Raw genomic sequence first — 26,105 nt, forward strand, 5'->3', positions numbered from 1 at the left:
CAGGTATTTTTCAACTCCCCGGCGATCACCCCCATGATAGGAAACCGCTGTGTCGGTGTCTCGGGCCCGTGCAGCGCCTTCCTACGGCGCTCGAGGCCAGGCGCGCCCAGTACGCCTGGAAGAGGACCCGGCCGCTGGAGAGCCGCCCTGCAGAGCGACGTGGAGCGGCTGGGGGCGTCGGGTCTTGTCTCAGGCTCCCTCCCAGGCCGCACCACCCATAGTCACCCGCCCGCACCCTTTCGGTGCCCGCTCCGGGTTCGACATTCTGCCCCTCCCGCACCCGTGGGCCCTGGCCTGGGCGGTGGCGCGTTTCCTCCTGGCCGCAGCCCTGCAGGTAAGCTCACCCGGGCCGGTGAACCGCGCCCCTCCGTGCCACCGGGCCTGAAGGGCAGCTCAGGGCCCACCCTGGGGGAGTCGCTCCCGGCTCTGCGCGAGGCTCAGCTTTGCACGTTGCTCTATTCAGCACCAGCTTTCACCTGGCAGCGAGCAGGTGCCCCCTATACACCAAGGGAAACCAGGAGGCTCAGCCCTTGTGCCGCTGGGATCGGATGGAACGTTTGGAGCTCTCGTGCCCTTTGGTCCCCCTCCCCTGACCCAAATGGAGAGAAAAATGTGTTTGAGCCCCTTTTAAGTCTGCTTTTATTAGAAATAACATACATTAAGGCCACAATTGGAATCCTACTTTCAGACGGCCAGTCTGACTAGGAGCACACATTTGTGCCCTGATTAAAAAAAAAAAAAAAAAAAAAGTTTCTGATGTCCTAACTGTTGGTGTGAAGAGGGACTAGGTAAGTAAATGGTGCCATTATGACTACTAGTGTATTTCTAGCGGGGAAAATCAGTCGGTAGTCCTGGCGTTCCCTGTGCCTGAAGTCTGCAGCAGCCCCGCTTGCTAATTGCATGGCTGTGCGGGACAGGCCCCATGAGGCGGCCGGAAGTATGTCTAAGGTCCCGGCTTTACCAAAAAGAAAACATCACCAGCAGCGCGGATGGACATTAAGCTTTAACACTGGGGCATGGTGATGTTTCACTAGACCTTTGGCACATGTATGTGAAGCGATATTCACATAAGCACTCCCACGCTGGAGTCATAAATTTTAAATATATGATTTTAAAAATATTTTTAACAAGAAGTGTTCTACAAAGGGTATTGATTAACAGGGTTAGGAGAGTAATGGGGTGAGGAAAGCCCAAATTGGTGGGTCCTACTGCCATTCAAAGGATTGTCAGGAGGAAAAACTCTTTCCTCTACCAGCTAGGTTTGTTTGGAGGTCTGCTAATTAACTAAAAATTAACAAAAGACAAAGTTGATCCATACGCACATGGAAGTGCACAAAAGTGGCTGCTTCTTCCATAATTAGAGATAGGGGTTTATATAACCAACAATAAGGGAAAGAGGGGGAGCTCTCTCATAGAAAAGGACATCTATGGTAAGATCAAGTGGTTTCTTTGGGAAAGACAAATGAGTTTTAGGAGATAGGAAAGTTTCGGGCGATGTTTGTTTATGCAATTGCCAATGATCTCCATCCCTTTTCTGCCCACTGAAGCTCCCTGGGAGGGGATTTACGGCAGCTTCACTCTCAGAAGTTTCTGCCTTTAGTCAGATAAAGGAAGCTCTGAAAAAGCTCACTTTTGCATCTGTTAAATCTCAAATGTCTTTAGTTTAAAATAATCTTTGGCCGGTGCTGTGGCTCATGCCTGTAATCCCAGCACTTTGGAAGGCCGAGGTGGGTGGATCACTTGAGGTCGGGAGTTCAAGACCAGCCTGACCAACATGGTGAAACCCCGTCTCTACTAAAAATACAAAATTAGCCGGGCGTGGTGGCATGCGCCTGTAATCCCAGCTACTTGGGAGGCTGAGACAGGAGAATTGCTTGAACCCAGAAGGCGGAGGTTGTGGTGAGCCAAGATGGCGCCATTGCACTACAGCCTGGGCAACAAGAGCTAAACTCCGTCTTCATCATTATCATCATCATCATCTTCATATCAAGTCTGGGGTTCCAAGTGGGTCCCCACAAGCTGGAGTGTTGCTGGTCACTGAAATGTAACTGAAATTTATCTGTATTCAGTCCCATTACATAGTAGTATGAAGGGAATAAAATTGAGGTTTGGGCATTGTTTGTATTTAGATAAAGAGGACTTTGCTGTAACTGCAAAGCACTCATCTCAACATTTAATTCTGGCCCTCAAGGGTCAGCCCAAGTGATGTCATTTTCTTCTTTGCTGTTATTGGTCAAACCTTTGGTTAAGCTGGTTTCGGCTCAGCTGTTAAGTTTGTTTGTTTTTTGGGATGAAGTCTCACTCTGTTGCCCAGGCTGGAGGCTGGAGTGCAGTGGCATGACCTTGACTCACTGCAGCCTCCGCCTCCAGGGTTCAAGCGATTCTCCTGCCTCAGCCTCCCAAGTAGCTGGGACTACAGGTACCCACCACCATGCCCAGTTAGTTTTTGTATTTTTAGTACAGACAGGGTTTCACCATGTTGGCCAGGCTGGCCTTGAACTACTGACCTCAGGTGATCCACCCACCTTGGCCTCCCAAAGTGCTGGGATTACAGGTGTGAGCCACCGCACCTGGTCTCAACTGTTAAGGGAAACATTCAACTTGTCACCTTCAGTGCAGGCCTAAACCAAGTGACTCCCTTTGTAAGTGGAAGAGAAACTCCCTTGGCAAGTCTTAGTCCCTAAGGTGATGAGTTGTGCACCTGGTCTGTTTTTAAAAAGACAGGGTCATTTTGCTAAATTTCATTACTTATCATTAAAACCAAAGTGCAGCCAGGCATGGTGGCTCACGCCTGTAATCCCAGCACTTTGGGAGGCTGAGGCGGGCAGATCACCTAAGGTCAGGAGTTCAAGACCAGCCTGACCAACATGGTGAAACCCCCTCTCTACTAAAAATACAAAAAAAATTAGCTGGGTGTGGTGGCACATGCCTGTGATCCTAGCTACTCAGGAGGCTGAGGCACAAGAATGGTTTGAACCTGGGAGGTAGAGGTTGCAGTGAGCCGAGATCACTCCATTGCACTCCAGCCTGGACAAGAGCAAAACTCTGTCTCTAAATAAATAAACAAACCAAAGTGCAATTCCAGTACATCCCCCACCAGAATGACTAACATTTAAAAGACACAAAATGCCACGTGGTAGGGAGGATCTAGATAAGTACTGGTAAAAGTGGAAGGTGATATGTTTAGTCCATTTTCTGCTGCTATAACAGAATACCAGAGACTGGGTAATTTATAAAGCAAATTGTTTCTCGCCGTTCTGGAGGTCGAAAAATCCAAGAGCATGGCCTTCTTGCTGTGTCATAACATGGCAGAAGGGCAACTGAGCACAGGGAGAGGTACCAGCGGCCAGACTTGCTTTGTAACAACCCACTATCATGATAACTAAGCCACTCTCTAGATAACAACACTAATCTCTTTATGAAGGCTCTTGCCCTCACAACCTCATTACCTCTTAGGTCCCATCTCCCAGCACTGTTGCATTGAGGATTAAGTTTTCAACACATGAACTTCTGTGGGCACACATTCAAACCACAGCATGGTACAGCCATTTTGGAAAACATTTATAAAAACTGAATTTGTCTATATCCTGTGACCCACTTTTTCAATCATTGGTGTATGCCCAACAAAAATATGTAGCATGTTCAAAAGACATGTACGAGAATAATCACAGCAGCAGTATTTGTATAGCCCCAAACTGAATGCCATCCAAATGGCCTACAGTATTAGAATGGATACATTATAGCATATCCACATATGGAATCCTACCCAACAGGGAGAATGAAGATCTACAACATGCCACATTACAGAAAGATTTCACACAATTAATGTTGGTCAAAATAAGCCAGACACAAAAAGAGTACACAGTACTCTTTTTGTATGATTCCATTTATATAAATGTGCAAAGGAGTAACTGCAAGGGGGCTTGAAAGCAGCATCTAGAGTGCTGGTGAATTTCTTGATTTGGGTGTTGGATATACAAAGTGTGTTCACTTTGTGAATATTCATTGAGTTGTACACTATGATCTGTGTACTTGTCTATAAGTTTCAATGGAGCACTAAAACAAAACAAAACAGGAGCCCTGTGAAAGTTAAAAGCAGATATTGGACAAAATGGAATTTTCTTCCAAGCAACCTCCATATAATTCACTTTTTACACTCCTGAAAACCAGATTTCCTTTCTGGCTTGTCATTGCCACCAGCTGCCCACCCAGGCTGGCCTGTTTTCCCAATCACCCAAACTTCAATTTCCTTGCTCCCAGTTTTCTTCTCTCCCCACCTTCAGGTTCCTTTCTGTTCTTCCTTAAGCCTACCAACATCCTAGAGGGGTTTTTGAAAAAAAATTTAGACAATCTGGGAGAAGGCATGGAGTAAAGAAATAAAGTTAAAAATTTCATCCATTAATCTCTGCAGTTGATTCTTGAGCAGTGAGCATCAAACACTGAAAGCTAATGACTCTCGCAGTACGTATACTGATTTGCCTACACAGCTTTTTTTTTTTTTACTTGGAGACGGAGTCTCGCACTTTCGCCCAGGATGGAGTGCAGTGGTGTGATCTCGGCTCACTGCAACCTCTGCTACCTGCCCCCCCTCCCACCCCCCACCAAGGTTCAAGCCATTCTCCTGCCTCAGCCTCCCGAGTAGCTAGAATTATAGGTGCTCACCATCATGCCTGGCTAATTTTTGTATTTTTAGTAGAGACAGGGTTTTGCCATGTTGGTCAGGTTGGTCTTGAACTCCTGACCTCAGGTGATCCACCCACCTCAGCCTCTCAAAGTGCTAGGATTACAGGCATGAGCTACCATGCCCAGCCTATACAGCCTTATTTAACATCCAAGATCTATGGGCCCCACTTCTACATTATAGTCTGAGTAAACATTAATTTTGAAATAGATTCATATACAGTTGTAACAAATAAGAGCGATCCCATGTATTCTTTACCCAGTTTCCTTCTAAAACCTTGCAAAACTGTATTACAGTATCACAACCAGAATATTAACATGGATCCAGTAAAGATACAAAACATTTTCATCACCACAAGGAACACTCAGGTTTCCCTTTTATAGTCACACCCACATCCCTCCCATTCCACCCTTCTTTACCCCTGGCAACCACTAATCTGTTTTCCAGTTCTGTAACTTCCTTATTTCAAGAATATTATATAAGTGGAAATAGCAACATATCACCTTTTGGGACTTTCGTTTTTGGGCAGAATTATCTGGAGATTCATCCCATTTATATGTATCAATAGTTCATCCCTTTTTTATTGCCAGGTGGTAGTCTGTGGTATGGATGCACCCGTTTGTTTAACGATTTACTTGTTGAAGGACATCTGGATTGTTTCTAGTCTTGGGCTATTAAATAAAGCTGCTATAAACTGTCATGTACAGGTGGTTGAGTGAACATCTCTTCATTTTTTTTCTGGGATAAATGCCCAGGAGGGCAACTGCAGGGTCATATGGTAGTCTGAAGTTTAAGAAAGTACAAAACTCTTCTCTAGAGCAAATGTACCATTTCACATATCCACCAAAATATATGAGTGATGCAGTTTCTCTGAATCCTCATGATTTGGTATTGTCACTACTTTTTATTTTGGTCATTCTGATAGGTGTGTAGTAATATCCCAATGTATTTTTCGCTTCTATTTCCCTAACAGCTAATAATGTGGAACACTTTTTCATGTGCGTATCTGCCATTTTTTATGTCCTCTTCAGTGAAATGTCTCTATATGTATTTTATGACCGGATTGTTTTTATCATGTGGGTTTTTATTTGTTTTTTTTTTTTCAAGACTCTGTCGCTCAGGCTGGAGTGCAGTGGCATAATCTTGGCTCACTGCAACCTCACTTCCTGGGTTCAAGTGATTCTCCCACCCCAGCCTCCCCAGTAGCTGGGATTACAGGTCTGTGCCACAACACCTAGCTAATTTTTTCTATTTTTAGTAGAGACAGGGTTTCACCAAGTTGGCCAGGCTGGTCTCAAACTCCTGGCCTCAAGTGACCCACCTGCTTCAGCCTCCCAAAGTGCTGGGATTACAGGTGTGAGCCACCGCGTCCAGCCCCTGTGGCTATTCTTGTTATTTTACAGAGCAATTTAAAATTGCTCAAATAGTACCGAAAATTGAACAGATAGTACAAAGTTCCCCCAGAGCCTCTCAACATCCTTCCCCCAGTTTCTCCTATTATTAACATCTTCTTGCATTAGTGCGGTCTGTTTTTTTTTTTTTTTTTTTATATAGCTGTGCTTGGAAAAGTAACAGCTAAAATATGGTACATTTTTAAGCATCAGCAATTGTTTCATATGGATACATTATTATTAACATCCACAGTTTACATTAGGGTTCACTCTTTGTGCTGTACATTGTTGAGTTTTGACAAATGCATAATTTAACCACCATTATATAGTGTCACACAGAAGAATTTAACTGCCCTGAAAACCCCATGTGTTCTAGCTGTTCATCCCTTCTGTCTCCTCTCGACCTCTGGACTTTTGACTGTCACTGTAGTTTCAGCCTTTTCCAAAATGTCATGTAGTTGGAATCACACAATATGCAGCCTTTTCAAACTGGCTTCTTTCACACAGCAGATTCATGTAGGGTTCCTCCATGTGTTTTCCTAGATTCACTACTCATTTCTTTTTAATCACTGTATAATATTTCATTATAAGAATGTACCTTTTTTAAAAATCCATTTACCTACTGAAAGACATCTTGGTTGCTTCCTGTTTGGTGCAATTATGAATAAAGCTGCTACAAATAGCCATGTGCTCAAGTTCTTATGCTCTGACAAATATCCATGTGCAGGATTTTGTGTGGTTCTTCTGCTCTGACAAAATAAATATCCATGTGCAGGATTTTGTGTGGACATAAGTTTTCAATTCATTTGGGTAAATATGAGTATGAGTGCTTGACTTTACAGTATGACCTTGTATTGCTTTGTAAGAAACTGCCAAACTCTTCCAAAGTGGCTGTATCATTTTGCATTTCTACCAGCAATGGGTTCCTGTTGCTCTGTGTCCTTTTCAGCATTTGGTATTGTGTTTTGCGTTTTCACTGTTCTAAGAGGTGTTTAGTGGTATCTGGTGGTTTTAATTTGCAATTCCTTAATGATATATGACATACAGCATCTTTTCACATGCTTATTTGCCATCTGTGTATCTTATTGGGTGAGGTGTCTGTCCAGACCTACTGCCAACTTTTTAATTGGGTTAATAGTTTTCTTTAGTTTTAAGACTCAAATTTTTGCAAAATTTGGATACAAGTCCTTTATGTGTTTTACAGATAATTTTCTGTTTGTGGCTTTTCTTCTCATTCTATTGACAGATTTTTTTTTTTTTTTTTTTGAGATGGAGTCTTGCTCTGTCGCCCAGGCTGGAGTGCAGTGGCACGATCATGGCTCACTGCAACCTCTACCTCCGGAGTAGCTGGGACTACAGGCACGTGCCACCATGCTTGGCTAATTTTTTATTTTTTACTTTGTAGAGATGAGGTTTTGCCATGTTGGCCAGGTTGGTCTTGAACTTCTGACCTCAAGTGACCTGCCTGCCTTGGCCTCCCAAAGTGCTGGGATTACAGACATGAGCCACGGCGCCAAGCTTAGCATCTTTCACTTAACAGTTATTTTCTTTCACGGATGGTGTCTTTGGTGTTGTATCTAAAAAGTCACTAAACCCTAGGTCATCTAGATTTTCTCGTATGTTATTTTCTAGAAGTTCTATAGTGAGAATTTTTGCATTTATGTTCATAGAGATATTGGCGCATAGTTTTTCTTTCTTGTAATGTCTTTATCTGGTTTTATATTATAGTAGTCCACAGTAGTCCCCCCCCTATCGGTGGTGAATATGTTGACCCCAGTGGACCCTATATATACTATGTTTTCTCCTATACATACATGCCTATGATAAAGTTCATGGTTTAATTAGGCACAGTAAGAGCTTAACAACAACTACTGATAAAATAGAAGAATTATATTGTTATGCAAATATGGTCTCTCTCTAAATCTTTGCCATACCCACCCTTCTTGTGATGATGCAATGATAAAATTCAGTGAGGGGAAGTGAGGTGAATGGTGCAGGCACTGTGATGTATGTAGCCTTAGGCCACTTTAACCTGATGATATTAATACCTCAGGGGGATCATCTGCTTCAGGTGATCCTAGATCATCAAGCTGTAATGATGCTGATGGCTAAATGTCAGGGGCAGACAGTATCAGCCACCATGGGTGGTAATGTGTACAGGGTATGAATATCCTAGACAGGATTATTCACACCCGGGTGAAATGGAGCAGGATGGCAAGAGATTTCATGACGTTATCCAGGATGGTGCTTGAATTTACAAATTGTTTATTTCTGCAACTTTCTATTTAATACTTTCAGATCACAATTGACCACAGGTAACTGAACAAGAGGAGGCCAGGCACAGTGGCTCATGCCTGTAAACCCAGCACTTTGGGAGGCCAAGGCAGGTGGGTCACCTGAGGTCAGGAGTTCAAGACCAGCCTAGCTGACATGGTGAAACCCTGTCACTTCAAAAATTAAAAATACAACATTACAAAATACAAAAATTAGCTAGGCATGGTGGCACGCACCTGTAATCCCAGGTACTTGGGGGGCTGAGGCAGGGGAATCACTTGAACCCAGGAGGCGGAGGTTGCAGTGAGCCAAGATTGTGCCACTGCACTCCAGCCTGGGTGACAGAGCGAGACTCTGTCTCAAAAAAAAAAAAAAAAAAAAAAAAAGGAAAGAGCAACCATGGATTGGTGGTGAGGGAGATGCTTCTGTAATGCTGTCCTCATACAATGAGCAGGGAAGAATTCCTTTGGCGTCTATCTTCCAGAAGATACTATAGAGAATTGATATCAATTTCTTCTTTAGATGTTTGGTAGAATTCATCTCAGTCTGGAGCTGTTTCAGAAAATTGATTCAATTTCTTTAGTATATATGGGCTTATTCAGATTATCTATTTCTCCTTGTGTGGATTTTAGTAGATTGTGCCTTTCAAGGAACTGATCCATTTCATCTGTTATCAAATTTGTGGGCAGAGTTGTTAATCCTATTCCTTTATTATTTTTTTAATGCCCAGGTTCTCAATAGGGATGGCCTCTCTGATATGAGCAATGTCTTCTTTTCTCTTTGTTAACCTGGTCAGGGATTTATCCTTTATTGATTTTTCTTTTTCCTATTTTCAATGTCATTTTTTTTTTGCTCTAATTTTTATTTTTCTCCTGTTTGCATTAGTTTTATATTACTCTTCTTTCTCCAATTTCCTAAAGTGAAAGCTTAGGTTTTAGATCTTTCATTACTAACTGCATTCAATGCTATACATTTCTCTCAAGTGCTTTTACCACATCCCATCAAGTTGTATTTTCACTGTCTTCAAAATATTTTTAATATCTCTTGAGATTTCTTCTCTGACCCACGTGTTAAACCCCCAAATATTTGGAGATTATCCGGCTGTTAATTGATTTGTAGTTTAATCCCATTGTGTCTAAGAGCATACTTAAGTTTGTTGAGGTGTGATGGACCAGAATATGTCTACCTTGGTCAATGCTCCATGTCAGCTTAAGAAGTATGTTTACTCTTCTGTTGACTATTGTTCAGAAAATCCTTAGGATTTTCTGCCTGTTAGATCTGTCAATTATTGAGAGAAATGTGTGAAGCCTCTAACTATAACAGCAGATTTGTTTATTTCTCCTTGCAGTTCTGTCCGTTTTTGCCTCACATATTTCGATGCTCTGTTGTTAGGTGTGTACACATTAAAAATTGTTATTTTCATAGAGAATTGGCCCCTTTATTATATAATGCCCCTCTTTATCTCTAATAATTTTGTTATGAATTCTTTGAGCTATCCCAGCTTTTTGTTAGCAGTTTTCTTGATCTCTTTAATTTTTTAATTGAAGTAAAAAAAATAAAATTACCTTAACCACTTCTAAGTGTTCCATGAACATGGTACATCTATTTTTGAAGTTCTTTTTATCTGTTGTATAGTTTTCAGCAGACCTTTTACATATTTTGTAAAACTTTTATCTACTTCCTGGATTTTGTTGCTTGCTAAATCACTTAATTCTAGAAGCTTTTTTGGTAGATTCTTTGGGATTTTCCACCCAGTCATGTTGTTTGTGAATAAAGAAAGCTTGCTTTCTTTCTAATCTGTATTGTCTTCATATTTTTCCTGTGTTACCATACTGGCTAGGATCTAAGGTATATTGTCGAATAGGAGCAGAGAAAGAGGACAGTATGTATGATTTCAATTTGTTGAAATTTGCCAGAAGTTATGGCTCAGCATAATGGTCACTTTGCGTCCATGTTGCACATGAGCTTCCAAAGAACGTAGAATGTATTCTGAAGTTGTTAAGTTTCTCTCAGCTGGGCGCAATGGCTCACACCTGTAATCCCAGCACTTTGGGAGGCTGAGGCGAGTGGATCACCTGAGGTCAGGAGTTAAAAGACCAGACTGACCAACACGGTGAAACCCCGTCTCTACTAAATACAAAAAATTAGCCGGGCATGGGGGCACATGCTTGTAATCCCAGCTACTTGGGAGGCTGAGGCAGGAGAATCGCTTGAACCCAGGAGATGGAGGTAGCAGTGAGCCAAGATTGCACCACTGCACTCCAGCCTGGGCAACAAGAGCGAAACTCCATCTCAAAAAAAAAAAAAAAAAAAAGTCTCTCTCTTTCTGTCTCTATACACACACACACACACACACACACACACACACACACACACACACCCCTATATATGTGAGTATAGACGAGTCAATTAAATCACACTTGTTCACTGTACTAAAATTGTCTATATCTTATTGCATGTTTTCTTCTGGTCCACTTGAGAGGTGTGTTACAATCCCACTATGACCTTGGACTTGTCCATGTCTTTTTGTTGTTTTGTCCATGTTTGCTTCATGTTTTTGAAGTGCACATCAATTTAGAATTGCTTTATTCTCCTGGTTAACCGAATCTTTTTTTTTTTTTGGATGTATATTTTTTGTTGTTGTTGTTGTTTCTGAGACTGAGTCTCACTCTGTCGCCCAGGCTGGAGTGCAGTGGTGCGATCTTGGCTCACTGCAGCCTCCGCCTTCCAGGTTCAAGTGATTCTCCTGTCTCAGCCTCTCGAGTGGCTGGGGACTACAGGTTTGCAGCACCATGCCCAGCTAATTTTTTGTATTTTCAGTAGAGACGGGGTTTCGTCACGTTGGCCAGGCCATTCTCAAACTCCTGACCTCAGGTGATCTCCCCGCCTTGGCCTCCCAAAGTGCTCGGATTACAGGTGTGAGCCACCATGTCTGGGCCTGAATCTGTTATCTTTAGGAGATACCCTCTACTCCAAGTAATACTTTTTGCCTGAAGGCTACTTTTTCTAAAATTAATGTAACAATGCCAACTGTTGGCTGCAGTATCCTCCTTCCTCACTGGTCTTTTGAGTTTCTCCCACTGTGTCTAGTACATAGCAGGAAACAATCAATAAATGTTCATATGACTGACAATTTTTATTCTTCAAATGTGAAATAACCATATGTGTGATTGTGTTTTTGTACAGCCATAAACAATATTTTGTTTTTGATCTTCATCTAAATGGACTCAAAGTATACTTTTTAAAAACTCACTGCTGTTTTGAGATTCAACAGTGTTTTATTAGTTACTCACTGACTTCTTACTGCTCTATAGGATTCCCATTATATAAGTAAACCCCAGGAGCTCTCATGCAATCTCATACCTTAAAATACTGTCTTCTAAATTTCTCTCTCTAGTCTTGACTTTTTCGTTGAGTTCCAGACTCCTATATCTGCCTGCCTACTCTGTATCCGTACTTTGATGCATCTAACAGGCACCTCAAATTTAACATGAACAAAACAGAATTCTTGACTTCCTACTTTCCACCTCCACCTACCCCCAATTTACTCCCTTTTCAGTGTTCCCCATCTCTCCCACAATACATACCATTTACCCAGCTGTACCAGAACCAAAACTAAGATGGAAACACATGTGATTTTATGTTGAGGCATAGCAAGGAGGACATACTGACTTGATTGGAGGTAAACATACTGGGATATGACAAGAAACAAAGTCAGAGGGATGGGCAAGGGCCACAACTTGTAGGGCTTATAGTAAGGAATTTTGATTTGGTTTAAAGATGACAGGACGACACTGGAGGATTCGGCAAGTAGGAAGACCAGTAAGATGACAGTATTCTAGGAGAGGCAAGATGGTGGTGGGAAAAGTTGTAACCAAGCGAGTTATAGAGAAAAGTCACACTTTGAGACTAATTCAGGAGTCCTTTATTAGCCGGCAACCGAGAGACGGCTAGTGCTCAAAATTCTCTCAGTCCCAAAGAAGGGGCTAGATTTTCTTTTATACTTTGGTTTAGAGAGGGGAGGGGGACCCTAGCTGTAGCAATCTTACAGAAGTAAAACAGGCAAAAAAGTTAAAAAGACAAATGGGTACAGGAAAACAAGCAGTTCCAGGTGCAGCGGCTTTAAATTCATCACAAGGTGATAGGTGTGGGGGCTCTGGGTGATATCTGCCGGACACAAACGCGGGGGCTTTGGAGTACTATCATCTGAGCAAATTCCTGGGAACTGTGGACATAGCTTGCCACAGTACCTTATCAGTTAATTGCACTCTTTGATGTGCTGGGAGTCAGCTTGCACAAGTTAAGTCCTTGAGGAAGGGGGTGGGTAAGGAGCCCTTAATGTCTTGCAAATAAAGGAGCCAAATGGAATCCGTCCGGCTTTCTCAGCTAAGAGAGAATCAATCAGGTTAATACAAGTTAGGGTATCACAGAACTACAGTGGTAGCAGTGGAGATGAAGACAGGTGAAGTGATTTGAAATATATTTTGTAGCTAGAGATGGTAGAAACTGTTGATGGATTAGATGCAGGGGCATATAAAAAATAGTCCTGAGAGTGACTTGTCTCTGTTCCCATGATCTCCCTTTCCTTCTGGACCTCCTAACAAGATTCTCTTGTTCGACATTCCAGTTCACAAATTCTCTCTTCAACTGTGTGTAAAATGCCTTGAGAACTATTTCTCATTTATTGGTTTTCAAATGTCTAATCTTTCATAGTGTTTTCCTATCTGTTTTATGATTTATTTTATTTGTACTTCTTAAAAGAATTAATTCTACTTGTATCTGCTGGCTTTTCCTCCTGTAGATGGTATGTATGTAGGCTTAATCTTTCCTTCTATGATAATCCTATGGGACCCTATCAGAAACTCTCCCTAAAGGGCAGTTTTTGTATTTGTTTCTGCTGGGGTGCCAGAATTGATTTTATTTTCTTGACTTGTGGTTCTTACGGTATAAAACACTTAGCATAAACCCAGACCTTACACTTACACCCATGGTAAAGGCCTGGGATTCTGATTTCATATAGATAACTTTGTGCGTGTGCTCACGGATCTAGTCCTACTTGAATATGTGATCTCTTTGCAGATTTATGGAGGGGACTAATTCTCTTGTCTCTACATGGAAATTAGGATCTCAGCCCCTATATTTAACAGAACTTCACTGGTTTTAGTGGATTTATTATAGACTCATAGGAACCCTTTCTTGAAGCAGGAGGTACTTTGTATCTCTTTACAGATGGTGGTTGAAAGTGCTGTGTATAGGCTGGGCACAGTGGCTCACGCCTTTAATCCCAACACTTTGGGAGGCCGAGGCGGGTGGATCACCTGAGGTCAAGAGTTCAAGACCAGCCTGGCCAACATGGCAAAATGCCGTCTTTACTAAAAATAAAAAATCAGCTGCGCATGGTGGCAGGTGCCTGTAGTCCCAGCTACTCAGGAGGGCTGGGGCAGGAGAATGGCTTCAACTCTGAAGGCAGAGGTTGCAGTGAGCCAAGATGGCACCACTGCACTCCAGCCTGGGTGACGAGTGAAACGCCATCGCAAAAAAAAAAAAAAAAAAAAAAAAAGAAAAGAAAATGCTGTGTATAAATAGGAAGCATTTTCTATTAATTGATATAACTCAAGTTTTTGTTTTATTGATTCACTTGAGTCCTCTGGCATCTGATAACAGGTGTACCTGCAATCAATTTCACATTATTATTTTTGAGACAGGGTCTTGCCCTGTCACCCAGCTAGAGCGCAGTGGTGAAGTCATAGCTCACTGCGACCTCAAACTCGCTTCAGCTTCCTGAGTAGCTGGGACAAGAAAAGCATGCCACTGTGCCTGGCTAATTTTTTTATTTTTTGTAGAGACAGGATCTCCCTATGTTGCCCAGTTGGTCTTGAACTCCTGGGCTCAAGTGATCCTCCTGCCTTGGCCTCCCATAGGCATAAGCCACCGTGCCCAGCCCAATTTCACTTTAGACTCCACTGGTGCCAGCATGGGAGGTCTGCAGGACATAGCAGATTCTATTAGGATTAAATATTTAGAACAGATGTGTGATGGAGTGCTTGTTACTTTTGTAGAATTTCTATCATGTTCGAGTTCCACTTTTGTCTATAAGTGATCACATTCTCAAATAGCTTTAGTGGAATATTTACTTTTGAATAAGTTCACAGAAACCATCCAGAAGGAATAAGGCTATACCAGTTCAATCAGTCCCAACATCAAAGACTTTTACCCTTTCACTAGAATATTTTTTGGAGAAATGTTTGTAGAATAAATAAGCATATATAATAAGCATATATATAAGTGTATATATGAAACAAAAATACCCAGGCCCCCAAATGTTAAGATTTTCCTACAAGAAACCCAAATGGTAAGACTAATAATCTCTGAATCTATATTTTTAAGTTTGCTATTTCCTATCATAACAAAAACCAAGGGGAGTAGTACAATGGATATCTATGAACCCAATTCCCAGTTTAAAATCGTTAACATTCTATCATGCTTGTTTTACTTCCCACACCCATACATTAAAAAAACTACCAAATCATCACATCCATAAAATTGACAGCAGTTCTTTAATATCATTCATTACTCAGTTCAATTCTCCACATCTCTTCATTATTCTTAAGATGTACTACAATGACTGGGTCATTTAATTGAGAATACTTTTAGTTCTTACCTGTTTACGTGTTTTCCTTTCTATGGAAAAGTTGGAATGTGTGATTTACTATTTTACAACTCAAAAGATTATTTTAAAAATGTTATAGCCACTCTAAGTTTTCCTGTCAGTCCTGACTCCTGTTTCTCATTCAGAAGCCACCACACATCATTTTCCTAGTCATCCTTCTAGAAATACACACCTTTTGATTAAACTCTGAGAAAGTTTAAACAGCCTAAATATCTGACTTCTAGCTCTATCTGACATTTCAAATTGGGAAAAAGTACTAACTTTTACGGTGTGATTTCTTTTGCCCCTTCATAGCCCTTTAATGATATATTGCTCTGTACTTATTCTTAGAAAATATCAATTACTATGAGCTATGTTAAAGAGCTGGTTTATGGAACTAGCAAATAAATAGTTAGTTAATAAAAAAAATTCAACTCAAATATACTGAAATGTTCTTCTACATAAAGTTTTGAGTTAAAATCCTAAACAATGAAAAAAAACCTGTATACCTGAATAATCTTTTGCTCTTTCTAGTGACCATTTCCTACAAATAACACACACAGTTGCATATATTTTACAGTTTCAATCTTATATTTATTCTCTTGTGGAATGCTAGGTTTAATGTTACAGTATGGTTGTCAAAGCTAATGAAATGTGACAAATGTCTAAATGCTGCAGAACAGTATAATTTTAATTAAACAAAACACCTGTTATTGTACAGCTGAGGTCTGATGGTTGTTAAACTGATGCCTATGTGTATGGCCAGCCACAAACCTTGGGGATGTTTATTACCTGTACATATATATACAAATATATCCCATACATATGTATGCACACAGGCATGTATTAATTTATGCATGAAACTTATAAAATTATATATACAAACACATACATGCACATCTATCTACATATACCTACCCTCACCATTGGGTAATCAGCCTCATGCCCAGTTATTATTGCTGCCCAGTATAACTACATGATTTTAGTGCCAATACCAGGCACCTTTTTGGATGCAGGATAGGTACATCTATGCATATAGATATGCATATTCATGTATGTTTGTGTATATAAAGAAATTCTCTCTCCCTTTTATGCTTCAGCCATGCATTACTACAATAAACAGTCTTTCCACTGTAGGTGTTGGAATTCTAAACAGTGTAAAATCTACTTCTGGAAAACTGTATATGTTCATAGTTACAAAAAATATATTATATATATGATTGAAACCTATTGAGTACATATGTTATTTGAATCTGGCTATATCGTAGCCATTAGATAAATTAAAAAAAAAAACACCCTCTAAATAGGATGTTATGGTAGCCTTAAATATACCATTACCTGTATTTAGAATAGTTGATATATCTTAAAAGTTGAAAAAATGATGTTAAAGATTTGAAAAACACTATGCATCTGCATTAAATATATAAATGTTTCCACCAAGGGCCCGATTAAATTCATTGTCTGACATTTTCATGTTCTAAGACTGACCAATATCATAGTCATTATTCTTATATTCTTAAAATTATGGCTCATTAAGGCTTTTATAGAAAAAAAGCCCTATTTTAAATCAATTATAAAAACAAGTTCTATTTAAAAGAAAAAACATATACAAACATTAAAGTACTCATGGATATCATCCTGTACAAAGTGACTAAAGATAGGAGGCCTGTTCCCATTAAGAACACCTCCTGGTAGCACAAATAAACCTGGTTTGGTTCCTCTGCTCTGCAGCTTTTCAGCATGTAAAATTTAAACCATTTCACATTAACATTTAAATTTAATACAGTGCAAATATTTGAGAATAACTTGTTTCCCCCAGTGAAACAAGAGCCAGCATTATGCTGACTATTCTCCAGATCTATTTACACATTGAGTTAAAAGTTCACCATAAACTTAGAAATTTGCTGAATATCAGCAGAAATGTAACTGAACTAGCAGCAATTGCATTTACAATATTTGATAGTTACTTGAGAGAATGCATAAAATTTTCCAGGCTGTACTCTGAATCATACTGCTCTTGATCCCAAAGATCACTCAGGTTTTCAAGAATTGATTTCATACTTGCTTTCCCAGAAGTAGAGGTGTCAGCTTTTTCTGCTTTGCCATCCTTAAGAAAAAATTGGCAAAAAATAAAATGAGAGGTTAACTTCACAAATTGTATTTTCCTTTAAAATCACACTTGTTTCTAATACTACAATTATTCAACAGAATGGAGTACTTCAAGTGATGGGGAAATTCATGATCTCCAAATACATTTATTTGTCAGTTTTTTATTTGGAAAGAACTTCAAAATTATGGAAGAATTGTAAGAACATAACAAAGAACTTATTTGCTTTATCATTCTCTCTCCCCATTTATAAATGTGTATGTATATATGGATGTCAGAAATATAGGTAGATATCAGTTTTTTCCCTTAACAATTTGAGAGAAAGTTGTAGACATCATGTCCTTTTATCCTTTGAGAGGAATCAGCATGTATTCCTAACAACAAAAATATTCTCTTACATAACCATATAAAGATTGGATTAAGGAAATCTAACACTGATATTAAAATGTTCTAATATATAGTCTGTTTTCAAATTCTGCCAATTGTCTAAATAGTGCCTTTTATGGCAATAGGCCATTTCCCTAAAACATCCCTCTGAGCCCAGTTCTGGTCACTGAAAGTCACCCATAAGAATATTCCTTCAAACAGAATAAAAGCTATTTGAAGACGGCTATGCATGTTTCTTTGAGCCTTCTTTTTTCTGTTAAACATGTCTCATTCTTTCAACTTTATCTTGACTTTCAATACGACATGATTGAAGAACCTGCCTCCATTCTGGCCACCAGGGACTTAATTTGTTACCATTTAAAATGTAACACCCCAAACTAGACCTATTTCAAATGTGGTTTAACATATACACAGTATGGCAGAACGATTTTCTCTTACTTGGAAGTACACTTCTGTTATTACAGCTAGTTTTAATCATATACCCCACCATAATTTATACTAAGTATGCAGTGGATTTTCTGAACCTATGTAGGACTTTAAATCCAACTATATTGGTTTTACAATATTAGACTCACTAATATTTCCAAGTGGTGCATCCTTTTGATTACAGATTGTTATCTGATGTATTAGTTCCATCATCTGCAATAACAATGGCTACTATTTATTGAGAATCTACACTAGATATCCTTTCTGACTGCTTACATATATTATCTTACCTCACAACCATGTAGTAAAATAGGTATAGAAGCTCAGAGAGATAATCTGCCTAAGGTAACCAGTTAACAGGAGGCAGGGCCAAGAACTCTCATCCATGAGTCTTACTGACTCCAGTGATAAGCTGTGCTTTAGCAGAAAAGAACTAAGGAAAGAAACCTTGTGGCAAGACCCTGAAGACATCAGTGGAAAAAAAAAAAAAAATCAAAACTTCACACATCCCCTAGTATGCTGCAGAATTTATCTGGGCACCAAAAATTCTCTCCAGTGGTAATCTCATGGATACTAAAGTGAATGCATTTTGCTTCTCCTTTAATACTTTCAACTTAGCAGTCACAGGAAGCCTGTAACTCAAAGATACAACAAATTGTGTAAGTTCTTTACCTTATCAAGAGTAAACAGATCAAGAAGCTGATCAGTTCCCATGCTCTGCAAACTAGAATTCTCTTGGCTAATAACGGTATTCGCTATGTTCATCTTGAATTTCTGCAACCCCATTATTTTTTCTTCCAATGTTCCTCTGGTTATCAATCGGTATACGTTAACCACACGTTTCTGGATAAGAAAAGCAGTTAAGCAACTGTAACACATTAAACTTTGAGGTTCCAACAAGTCAGAGGGCTTGTAGACTTGTACTATTTTATACTACCTAATTAGGGTTAGATTTTTATTTTGTCTGGCCACATGAGCTCAAAATGTGTGCAGCAATCACAGAATATTAGGGATGAACAGTGATCCCGGTTTTCTTAAGTGCTAGCACCTCATTCAATGCATGAGGAAGTGATACCACAGAAGAGTAAGTGATCTGTCCAAGGTCATACACATGTATGTTAACACCAGAGCAAGAACTAAACCAAGGTTTCCTATCCTTTTGGGGGAGTATATTGTCATGCACAGGTTAACATCTGTGAGGTAAAATTGACTTTTACCTGCCCAATGCGATGGGCCCGGTCCATGGCTTGTAGATCTCGCATAGGATTCCAGTCATGCTCCACAAATACTACTGTGTCAGCGCCTGTCAAATTAAGTCCCAGGCCACCAACATGAGTGGTAAGTAACAGAACGTCTATAGATGGGTCATTATTAAACCTAAAAGTATAGATAACAAAAATAAAATTAGTCCATTCCTAAGTCCTATAACAGAAACTGCTAAATAAAAAATAAAGAGCACAAATGAAAATGCTGCTTTAAAAATCCACAATAGGGATACTTAATGTGATCATCTGAGAAAAATATCCTCTCAATATGTATAACGTTTTTAGTAAAAGAGGGCATTCCAAAGCTAGTCAGGAATTTCATAAATACAAAATAAGGCGAAATGCATTGAATTTAGTAACATCAGGTAAAGACTAACTTGCAAAAATATAATTAAATGCTAATTATAATTAAGATAAACCCGACTACGAACTTTTAAAGTATGGGGACAGAGAGAAGTGTGAGAACAGGCTAGACTTTCATTCAGGGAAGACAGAAGGTGAGAGTGTTAGGGTTGCTACTGCTGTACTAGTCCTAGAAGACACTGACAAAGGATATCTAATAACTTCTAGGAAAAAGAAAAAACTAACATTAAAAATAGCAGCTACCAAACTACGATTTATTATCCTTACTACAAGTCAAGCAATAGGCTTTGTACTTTATATACATTATTTTATTTAATTGTTACAATAGCTCTATGAGGGTATTATTACCAATACCCCTATTTTACAGAGACTGAGGCTGTGTGAATGATAAACAGGCCCAAGAGAACACTGCTTAAATAGCAGAGTCAGGAGTCAAACCTGAGCCTGTTGGCCTCCAAAGTCCCTCCCTGGGTCTCTGACTTTATTATGCCTAATGATCTCTTAGGGATGCTTGTTTTTTTTGTTGTTGTTGTTGTTTTTTTTGAGACAGAGTCTTGCTCTGTTGCTCAGGCTGAAATGCAGTGGCCCAATCTGATCTCTGCTCACTGCAACCTCTACCTCCCGGGTTCAAGTCATTTTCCCGCCTCAGCCTCCAGAGTAGCTGGGATTACAGGCATGTGCCATCACACCCAGCTAATTTTTGTATTTTTAGTAGAGATGGGGTTTCACCATGTTGGCCAGGCTGGTCTTGAACTCCTGACCTCAAGTAATCCACCCACCTCGGCCTCCCAAAGTGCGGGATTACAGGCGTGAGTCACCGTGCCCAGCTGGGATGCTTGTTAAAAATGCTTACTCTTGAAGTCAGCAGCTTTGGGACTAAGCAGAACCTAGGAATCTGCATTTTTTAAAAAAAGGCAACCACTGAGATTTTAAAAGTAGAGGCTGCAGACCACATGTGAACACTGCACTCACCAGTTCTGCTTCCTAGCTGGGCCAGATTCCAACTTGTTCTCAGTGCACAAACAGGGATTAGGATGGAGATTTTAGCTAAGCCACTTGTTTGGTTCCTCTCACCCTAATTCTCCCAAAAAGGTAAGGGGGAAAGTAGTCATCCTTACTGTTGGCTGATGCCTTAAATTTCTTTCATGCTCTTCAGAGTGCTTTCCTATTATAGTCACACCTTTTCATATACTAAACAAATAATCTATTCGATTATATTTATGTAGTTCTATATTTAAAAAGGGACTTGGGGTGAATTACACAATTTAAAAAACACATTTGCAGATATTTAGCCAATGAAAATATTTCATGGGGCAAACTTCTATGTAAGTAATAATATATTTATTTATGAATAAGAGTCTTAGAAGCCACTTACCGGGAAACAATGGAATGCCTCTGACCAGGAGGTATGCTGCCATCTAATCTCAAGTAAGTGACAGATGGCAAGTGAGGTTTGAGGAGATCATGCTCTACTATATCAAGCATGCTTTTCAGCTGACAGAAGATCAGTATCCTGTGCTGGGCCACAACAGACTCTGTGCCACTCTCGGAAGTGCTGCCATTTCCCAAACCGCAGTCTAACAGCAACTTAGGAAGAAAAAAAAAAACTACATAAGTGTTCAATAAAAGTAGATAACCAATCTCACTTTGACATTTCTCTCTGTGGCAAGAAAAGGTTAAATGTCCCTGAAATCTGGAAAGCAGATTAGCACTTTGGGCTGCAATCTGTCACCCTGCAGCACACTGAACTAGTTTTTGAGGCTTAGAGTTCCCTGGTCACCTCTTCAGAAGTTTTCATTTAATTTTTTTTTCATAGACTCAAGGTCTCACTATGTTGCTCAGGCTGGTCTTGAACTCCTGAGCTCAAGTGACCCTCCTGCCTCGGCCTCCCAAAGTGCAAGGATTATAGGCATGAGCCACCACGCCCGGCTCAGAAGTTTAACTAATAACAAACCTACCTTCCTTTTCCTTAATCCTTGAGGCTAAAGCCTCAATAAATGTTTATTGAAAGTAATGACAAAGAAGATACCACAGGAAAACTGGTTCCTAAAGGGTTATTCAACAATGTATGAAGAAAACAATGGGGTAGCCACATTTGGTAAAAAAAATTACAGAAAAGAAGCATTTAGCTAGATTTGGATTCTTGACAAGCTTACTACTCTATCTGTAGACCAAGATCTTTAATGGCAGAAACCACACTTTGCTATAGATCATTTATACTTATTCCTAAAGTGGTTTGGTGCCTTGCACACAGCAAGTACAATTAATAAATGAGTGAATAAAATCCAAGAGAATCATGTTTAGATCAATTTGACAAACAGTATACCCAATAGTACTCTTCTTCATCCATAGTATTTTAGCTATTACTGAACTCTGTTCAAAATGTAAGAGCTGGGCCGGCAGTGGTGGCTTATACACCTGTAATCCCAGCACTTTGGGAGGCCGAGGCAGGCAGATCACTTGAGGTCAAGAGTTTGAGATCAGCCGGGCCAACACGGCAAAATCCTGTCTCTACTAAAAATGCAAAACAGCCAGGTGTAGTGGCACGCACCTGTAGTCCCAGCTCCTTGAGAGGCTGAGACAGGAGAATTGTTGGAACCCTGAAGGCAGAGGTTGCAAAAACAAAATCTAAGATCTTTTTTTTTTTTTTTAGACGGAGTCTCGCTCTGTCGCCCAGGCTGGAGTGCAGTGGCGCAATCTCTGCTCACTGCGAGCTCCGCCTCCCGGGCTGACGCCATTCTCCTGCCTCAGCCTCTCTGAGTAGCTGGGACTACAGGTGCCCGCCACCATGTCCGGCTAATTTTCTGTATTTTTTAGTAGAGACGGGGTTTCACCGTGGTCTCGATCTCCTGACCTCGTGATCTGCCCACCTCGGCCTCCCAAAGTGCTGGGATTACAAGCGTGAGCCACCGCGCCCGGCCAGATCTTTTTTTTTTTTGGAGACGGAGTCTCCCTCTATCACCCAGGCTGGAGTGCAGTGGCGTGATCTTGGCTCACTGCAACCTCCAGCTCCCAGGTTCGAGATATTCTCCTGCTTCAGCCTCCCAAGTAGCTGGGATTACAGATGCCTGCCATCACACCCAGTGAATTTTTGTAATTTTAGTAGAGATGGGGTTTTGCCATGTTGGTCAGGTTGGTTTCGAACTCCTGACCTTAGGTGATCTGCCTCAGTCTCCCAAAGTGCTGGGGTTACACACGTGAGCCACTGTACCAGGCCAATCTAAGATCTTCATGCAGGATGCTTTCTCCTTTCTACTAACAGAAGTTACTCAAAAAACCAAAAGCTCTGATAGGAAAGATAACCAAAAGGCCATCCAGGCAAACTCCAAACTCAATGTAAAACACTTAGGGTGTTGTACAGAAAAGGACACTGTTTTCCTCAGAAAGTCCTCTTTGTAAGGTTGAAGTTTGGAACTTGGATTTTAGGAGTCTTCCCATCAGTCCCCAACTGGTAATGATAGTTTACTGTGCCTCAACTACTGTGCAAATAATATGATTTAGGCTGAAACCTGCCTTCTGAGGGTCTGGAATTTTGATCCATGCTAGGCAAAGGGAGTATATGTGACCAGCTCCCAATAAAAACTTTGGACACTGAATCTCTAAAATCTTCCCTGGTAGACAACATTTCACATCTATTGTCACAATTCAATGCTTGAGAAAGAACACATGTTCTCATTCTTCTACCTAACAGCCCTTAAAGTTTGAGATTTTTATTACATAGTAGCATATGGTATACTAGGGAGACATTCCTCCAAATAAACAAGTCTGATCGATGTAATTATCCTTACATCTTGCCCTTAAATCTGCGATCAAATTACTATTCAAGCTGTTTCTTTTAAAAAGTCCTATCTAAGGTGTCTCAGGAGAGAAGTGACTATGTGGTACCCAGTATAAATAATGTATATTGGCTGGGCATAGTGACTCATGCCTATAATCCCAGCACTGTGGGATGCCAATGTGGGAACACTGCTTGAGGCCAGGAGTTCCAGACCAGCCTAGCCAATATAGGAAGACCCCATCACTAAAAAACAAAAAAAATTAGCCAGCTGTGGTAGCGCACACCTGTAGTCCTAGTTACTTGGGAGGCTGAGGTGAAAGGATTGCTTGAGCCCAAGAGTTTGAAGTTGGAGTTATGACCACACCACTGTACTCCAGCCTGAGCGACAGGGTAAGACCCTCTCTCTAGGACAAGAAAAAAAAGTGTTATAAGTGTGACATCCTAGGCCAGGCGCGGTGGCTCATGCCTGTAATCCCAGCACTTTGGGAGGCCGAGGCGGGCAGATCACGAGGTCAGGAGATCGAGACCATCCTGGCTAACATGGTGAAACCCCATCTCTACTAAAAATACAAAAATTAGACGGGCATAGTGGTGGGCGCCTGTAGTCCCAGCTACTTGGGAGGCTGAGGCAGGAGAATGGCGTGAACCCAGGAGGCGGAGCTTGCAGTGAGCCGAGATCGTGCCACTGCACTCCAGCCTGGGCTACAGAGCTAGACTCCGTCACAAAAAAAAAAAAAAAAATAAGTGTGACATCCTATACAGATCCCATAAGAGTTCCAGTGAGTGAAATTTTATCAGAATGTCTGTGTCATGCACACTCAATTATCTCAGTTCCATAGGCAGCAATGTCAAAACCTTAAAGATAACCAGTTATATTAAGGATATCCAACTAGGACTTCTCCAAGTCCATACTTACCAGACATTCTTCCTAATGTAATCTTTCCCCAGTGCAGCTATCCTACTGAATATGTGGACATATCATTTGACATGAGTATTCCTGTCTGGTAGCAGAATTGATACTCTGGTATTCTCACTAATCTATAACCCAAGTCTGCTCTGAGAGACTGATCGAGTTCAGGACCTTGAAAAGTTGATTACTAGACTCTAGCAAATATTTACCAAGGCCATCTAATAATGGGTGTTTGAGAGGTCAGCTGACACCCTAGAGAGCATTTCAATTTTATCTTGCCCTAACTTCAGCATAGGCTAAATTACCCCAGTTTTTCCAATCATTCCTCATATAAAATGGCTTCTAGATGTTTTACCATTTTCATCTTCCACTTGTAGTGGTCAAAACTATAAAACTCAAAATTTGGGCCGGACGTGGTGGCTGGCTCACACCTGTAATCCCAGCACTTTGGGAGGCCAGGGCAGGCGGATCATGAGGTCAGGAGAGCGAGACCATCCTGGCTAACACGGTGAAACCCCGTCTCTACTAAAAATACAAAAAAAATTAGCCTGGCATGGTGGCGGGTGTCTACAGTCCCAGCTACTCGGGAGGCTGAGGCAGGAGAATGGCGTGAACCCAGGAGGCAGAGCTTGCAGTGAGCCGAGATCACGCCACTGCATTCCAGCCTGGGCGACAGAGCGAGACTCTGTCTCAAAAAAGAAAGAAAGGAAAGAAAAAAAAAACTCAATATTTGTTCTGACTAGTATGAAATACAGTGAAACTATGATGCCCTCATTTTGGCCATTATATAGTTATTAATCCCAGCCAAGATCCTATTAGTTTTATTTACTGGCAACTAATTCACACCGTTCTTATAGTGAATTTGCCATCAAATCAAACTCAACTTTGCCTCATATAAAATATTTGCTAAGTCTCACAAAGTCAAAATACACCTAAGTGTTTTCTTTTAAAACTGACTCTGCTTATCTCCATTAATTTCACCTACAGTTTTAGTTCTTCATTATAGCCTCCTGGAATTTTTCTAGCTTTGGCAATATTAGATACTTCTCCCAGCACTACTTGCTGATAAACATGTTTCTACTAACAGATTTTTAGAAAGCAAGTAGGACTTCTCCTCTAACTTCACAGCATATACATATTTAGATTTAAAAAAGAAATTTATCCTTCCTGAGACAGAACCTTCACTCTGGCTGAAAAGAACCAAGAAAATGGATAAGAAGGCCACTAGAAAAGTCTTCCATGAGGACAGCCAGAAAAAATCTGGGCCTCTTTAAGTTGCAGACTTCCTAAGTATCTTAATTCGAGATGTGTCAGGGTGACAAGAAGCACACTCTAAAATAAGAGATCAATTTAATTGGCAACTGCTGGGAAAAAAAAAAATCTGTAAGAACCTATGTAAAATTCAAATAGGGATGAAATTCAATTTTTATTTGAAAATAGATCTAATTAGAGGATTCCTTGACTAAGTATATCTTACAGCTTTACCTAATATACTAGCTATGTTAGGAAAACCATGAAAATTTTTTTTTTTTTTTGAGACAGAGTCTCGCTCTGTCGCCCAGGCTGGAGTGCAGTGGCGCAATCTTGGCTCACTGCAAGCTCCGCCTCCCGGGTTCACGCCATTCTCCTGCCTCAGCCTCTCCGAGTAGCTGGGACTACAGGCGCCCGCCACCACGCCCGGCTAATTTTTTTGTATTTTTAGTAGAGACGGGGTTTCACCGTGGTCTCGATCTCCTGACCTCGTGATCCGCCCGCCTCGGCCTCCCAAAGTGCTGGGATTACAGGCTTGAGCCACCGCGCCCGGCTGAAAATTTTATATAAAGACCTACAGCAAGGTTTGGTCAAACAAGAAAACCATTCCATGTATCTAAAGT

At 40.7% G+C, this 26,105-nt stretch overlaps 1 protein-coding gene across 3 annotated transcripts in view; it reads right to left on the reverse strand.

Moving 5' to 3' along the window:
- Nucleotides 1–14,886: 14,886 nt before the first annotated feature.
- The window catches only part of BTAF1 (B-TFIID TATA-box binding protein associated factor 1), a 107,861-nt gene continuing 96,642 nt past the window's right edge, over nucleotides 14,887–26,105 (reverse strand). For 2 of the 3 annotated variants that reach the window (XM_030809266.1, XM_003255219.4), the window contains 4 exons: nucleotides 20,919–21,130; nucleotides 19,133–19,292; nucleotides 18,588–18,758; nucleotides 14,887–17,102 (listed from right to left, as the gene is read on the reverse strand). In XM_030809266.1, the coding sequence (XP_030665126.1) occupies nucleotides 16,959–17,102; nucleotides 18,588–18,758; nucleotides 19,133–19,292; nucleotides 20,919–21,130 (687 nt within the window). In that variant the 3' untranslated portion in view covers nucleotides 14,887–16,958. The remainder of the gene's footprint in view (nucleotides 17,103–18,587; nucleotides 18,759–19,132; nucleotides 19,293–20,918; nucleotides 21,131–26,105) is intronic. The other variant, XM_030809267.1, reaches the window with a different exon arrangement.

This window comes from Nomascus leucogenys, chromosome 3, assembly GCF_006542625.1.
Source record: "Nomascus leucogenys isolate Asia chromosome 3, Asia_NLE_v1, whole genome shotgun sequence".
NCBI lineage: Eukaryota > Metazoa > Chordata > Mammalia > Primates > Hylobatidae > Nomascus > Nomascus leucogenys.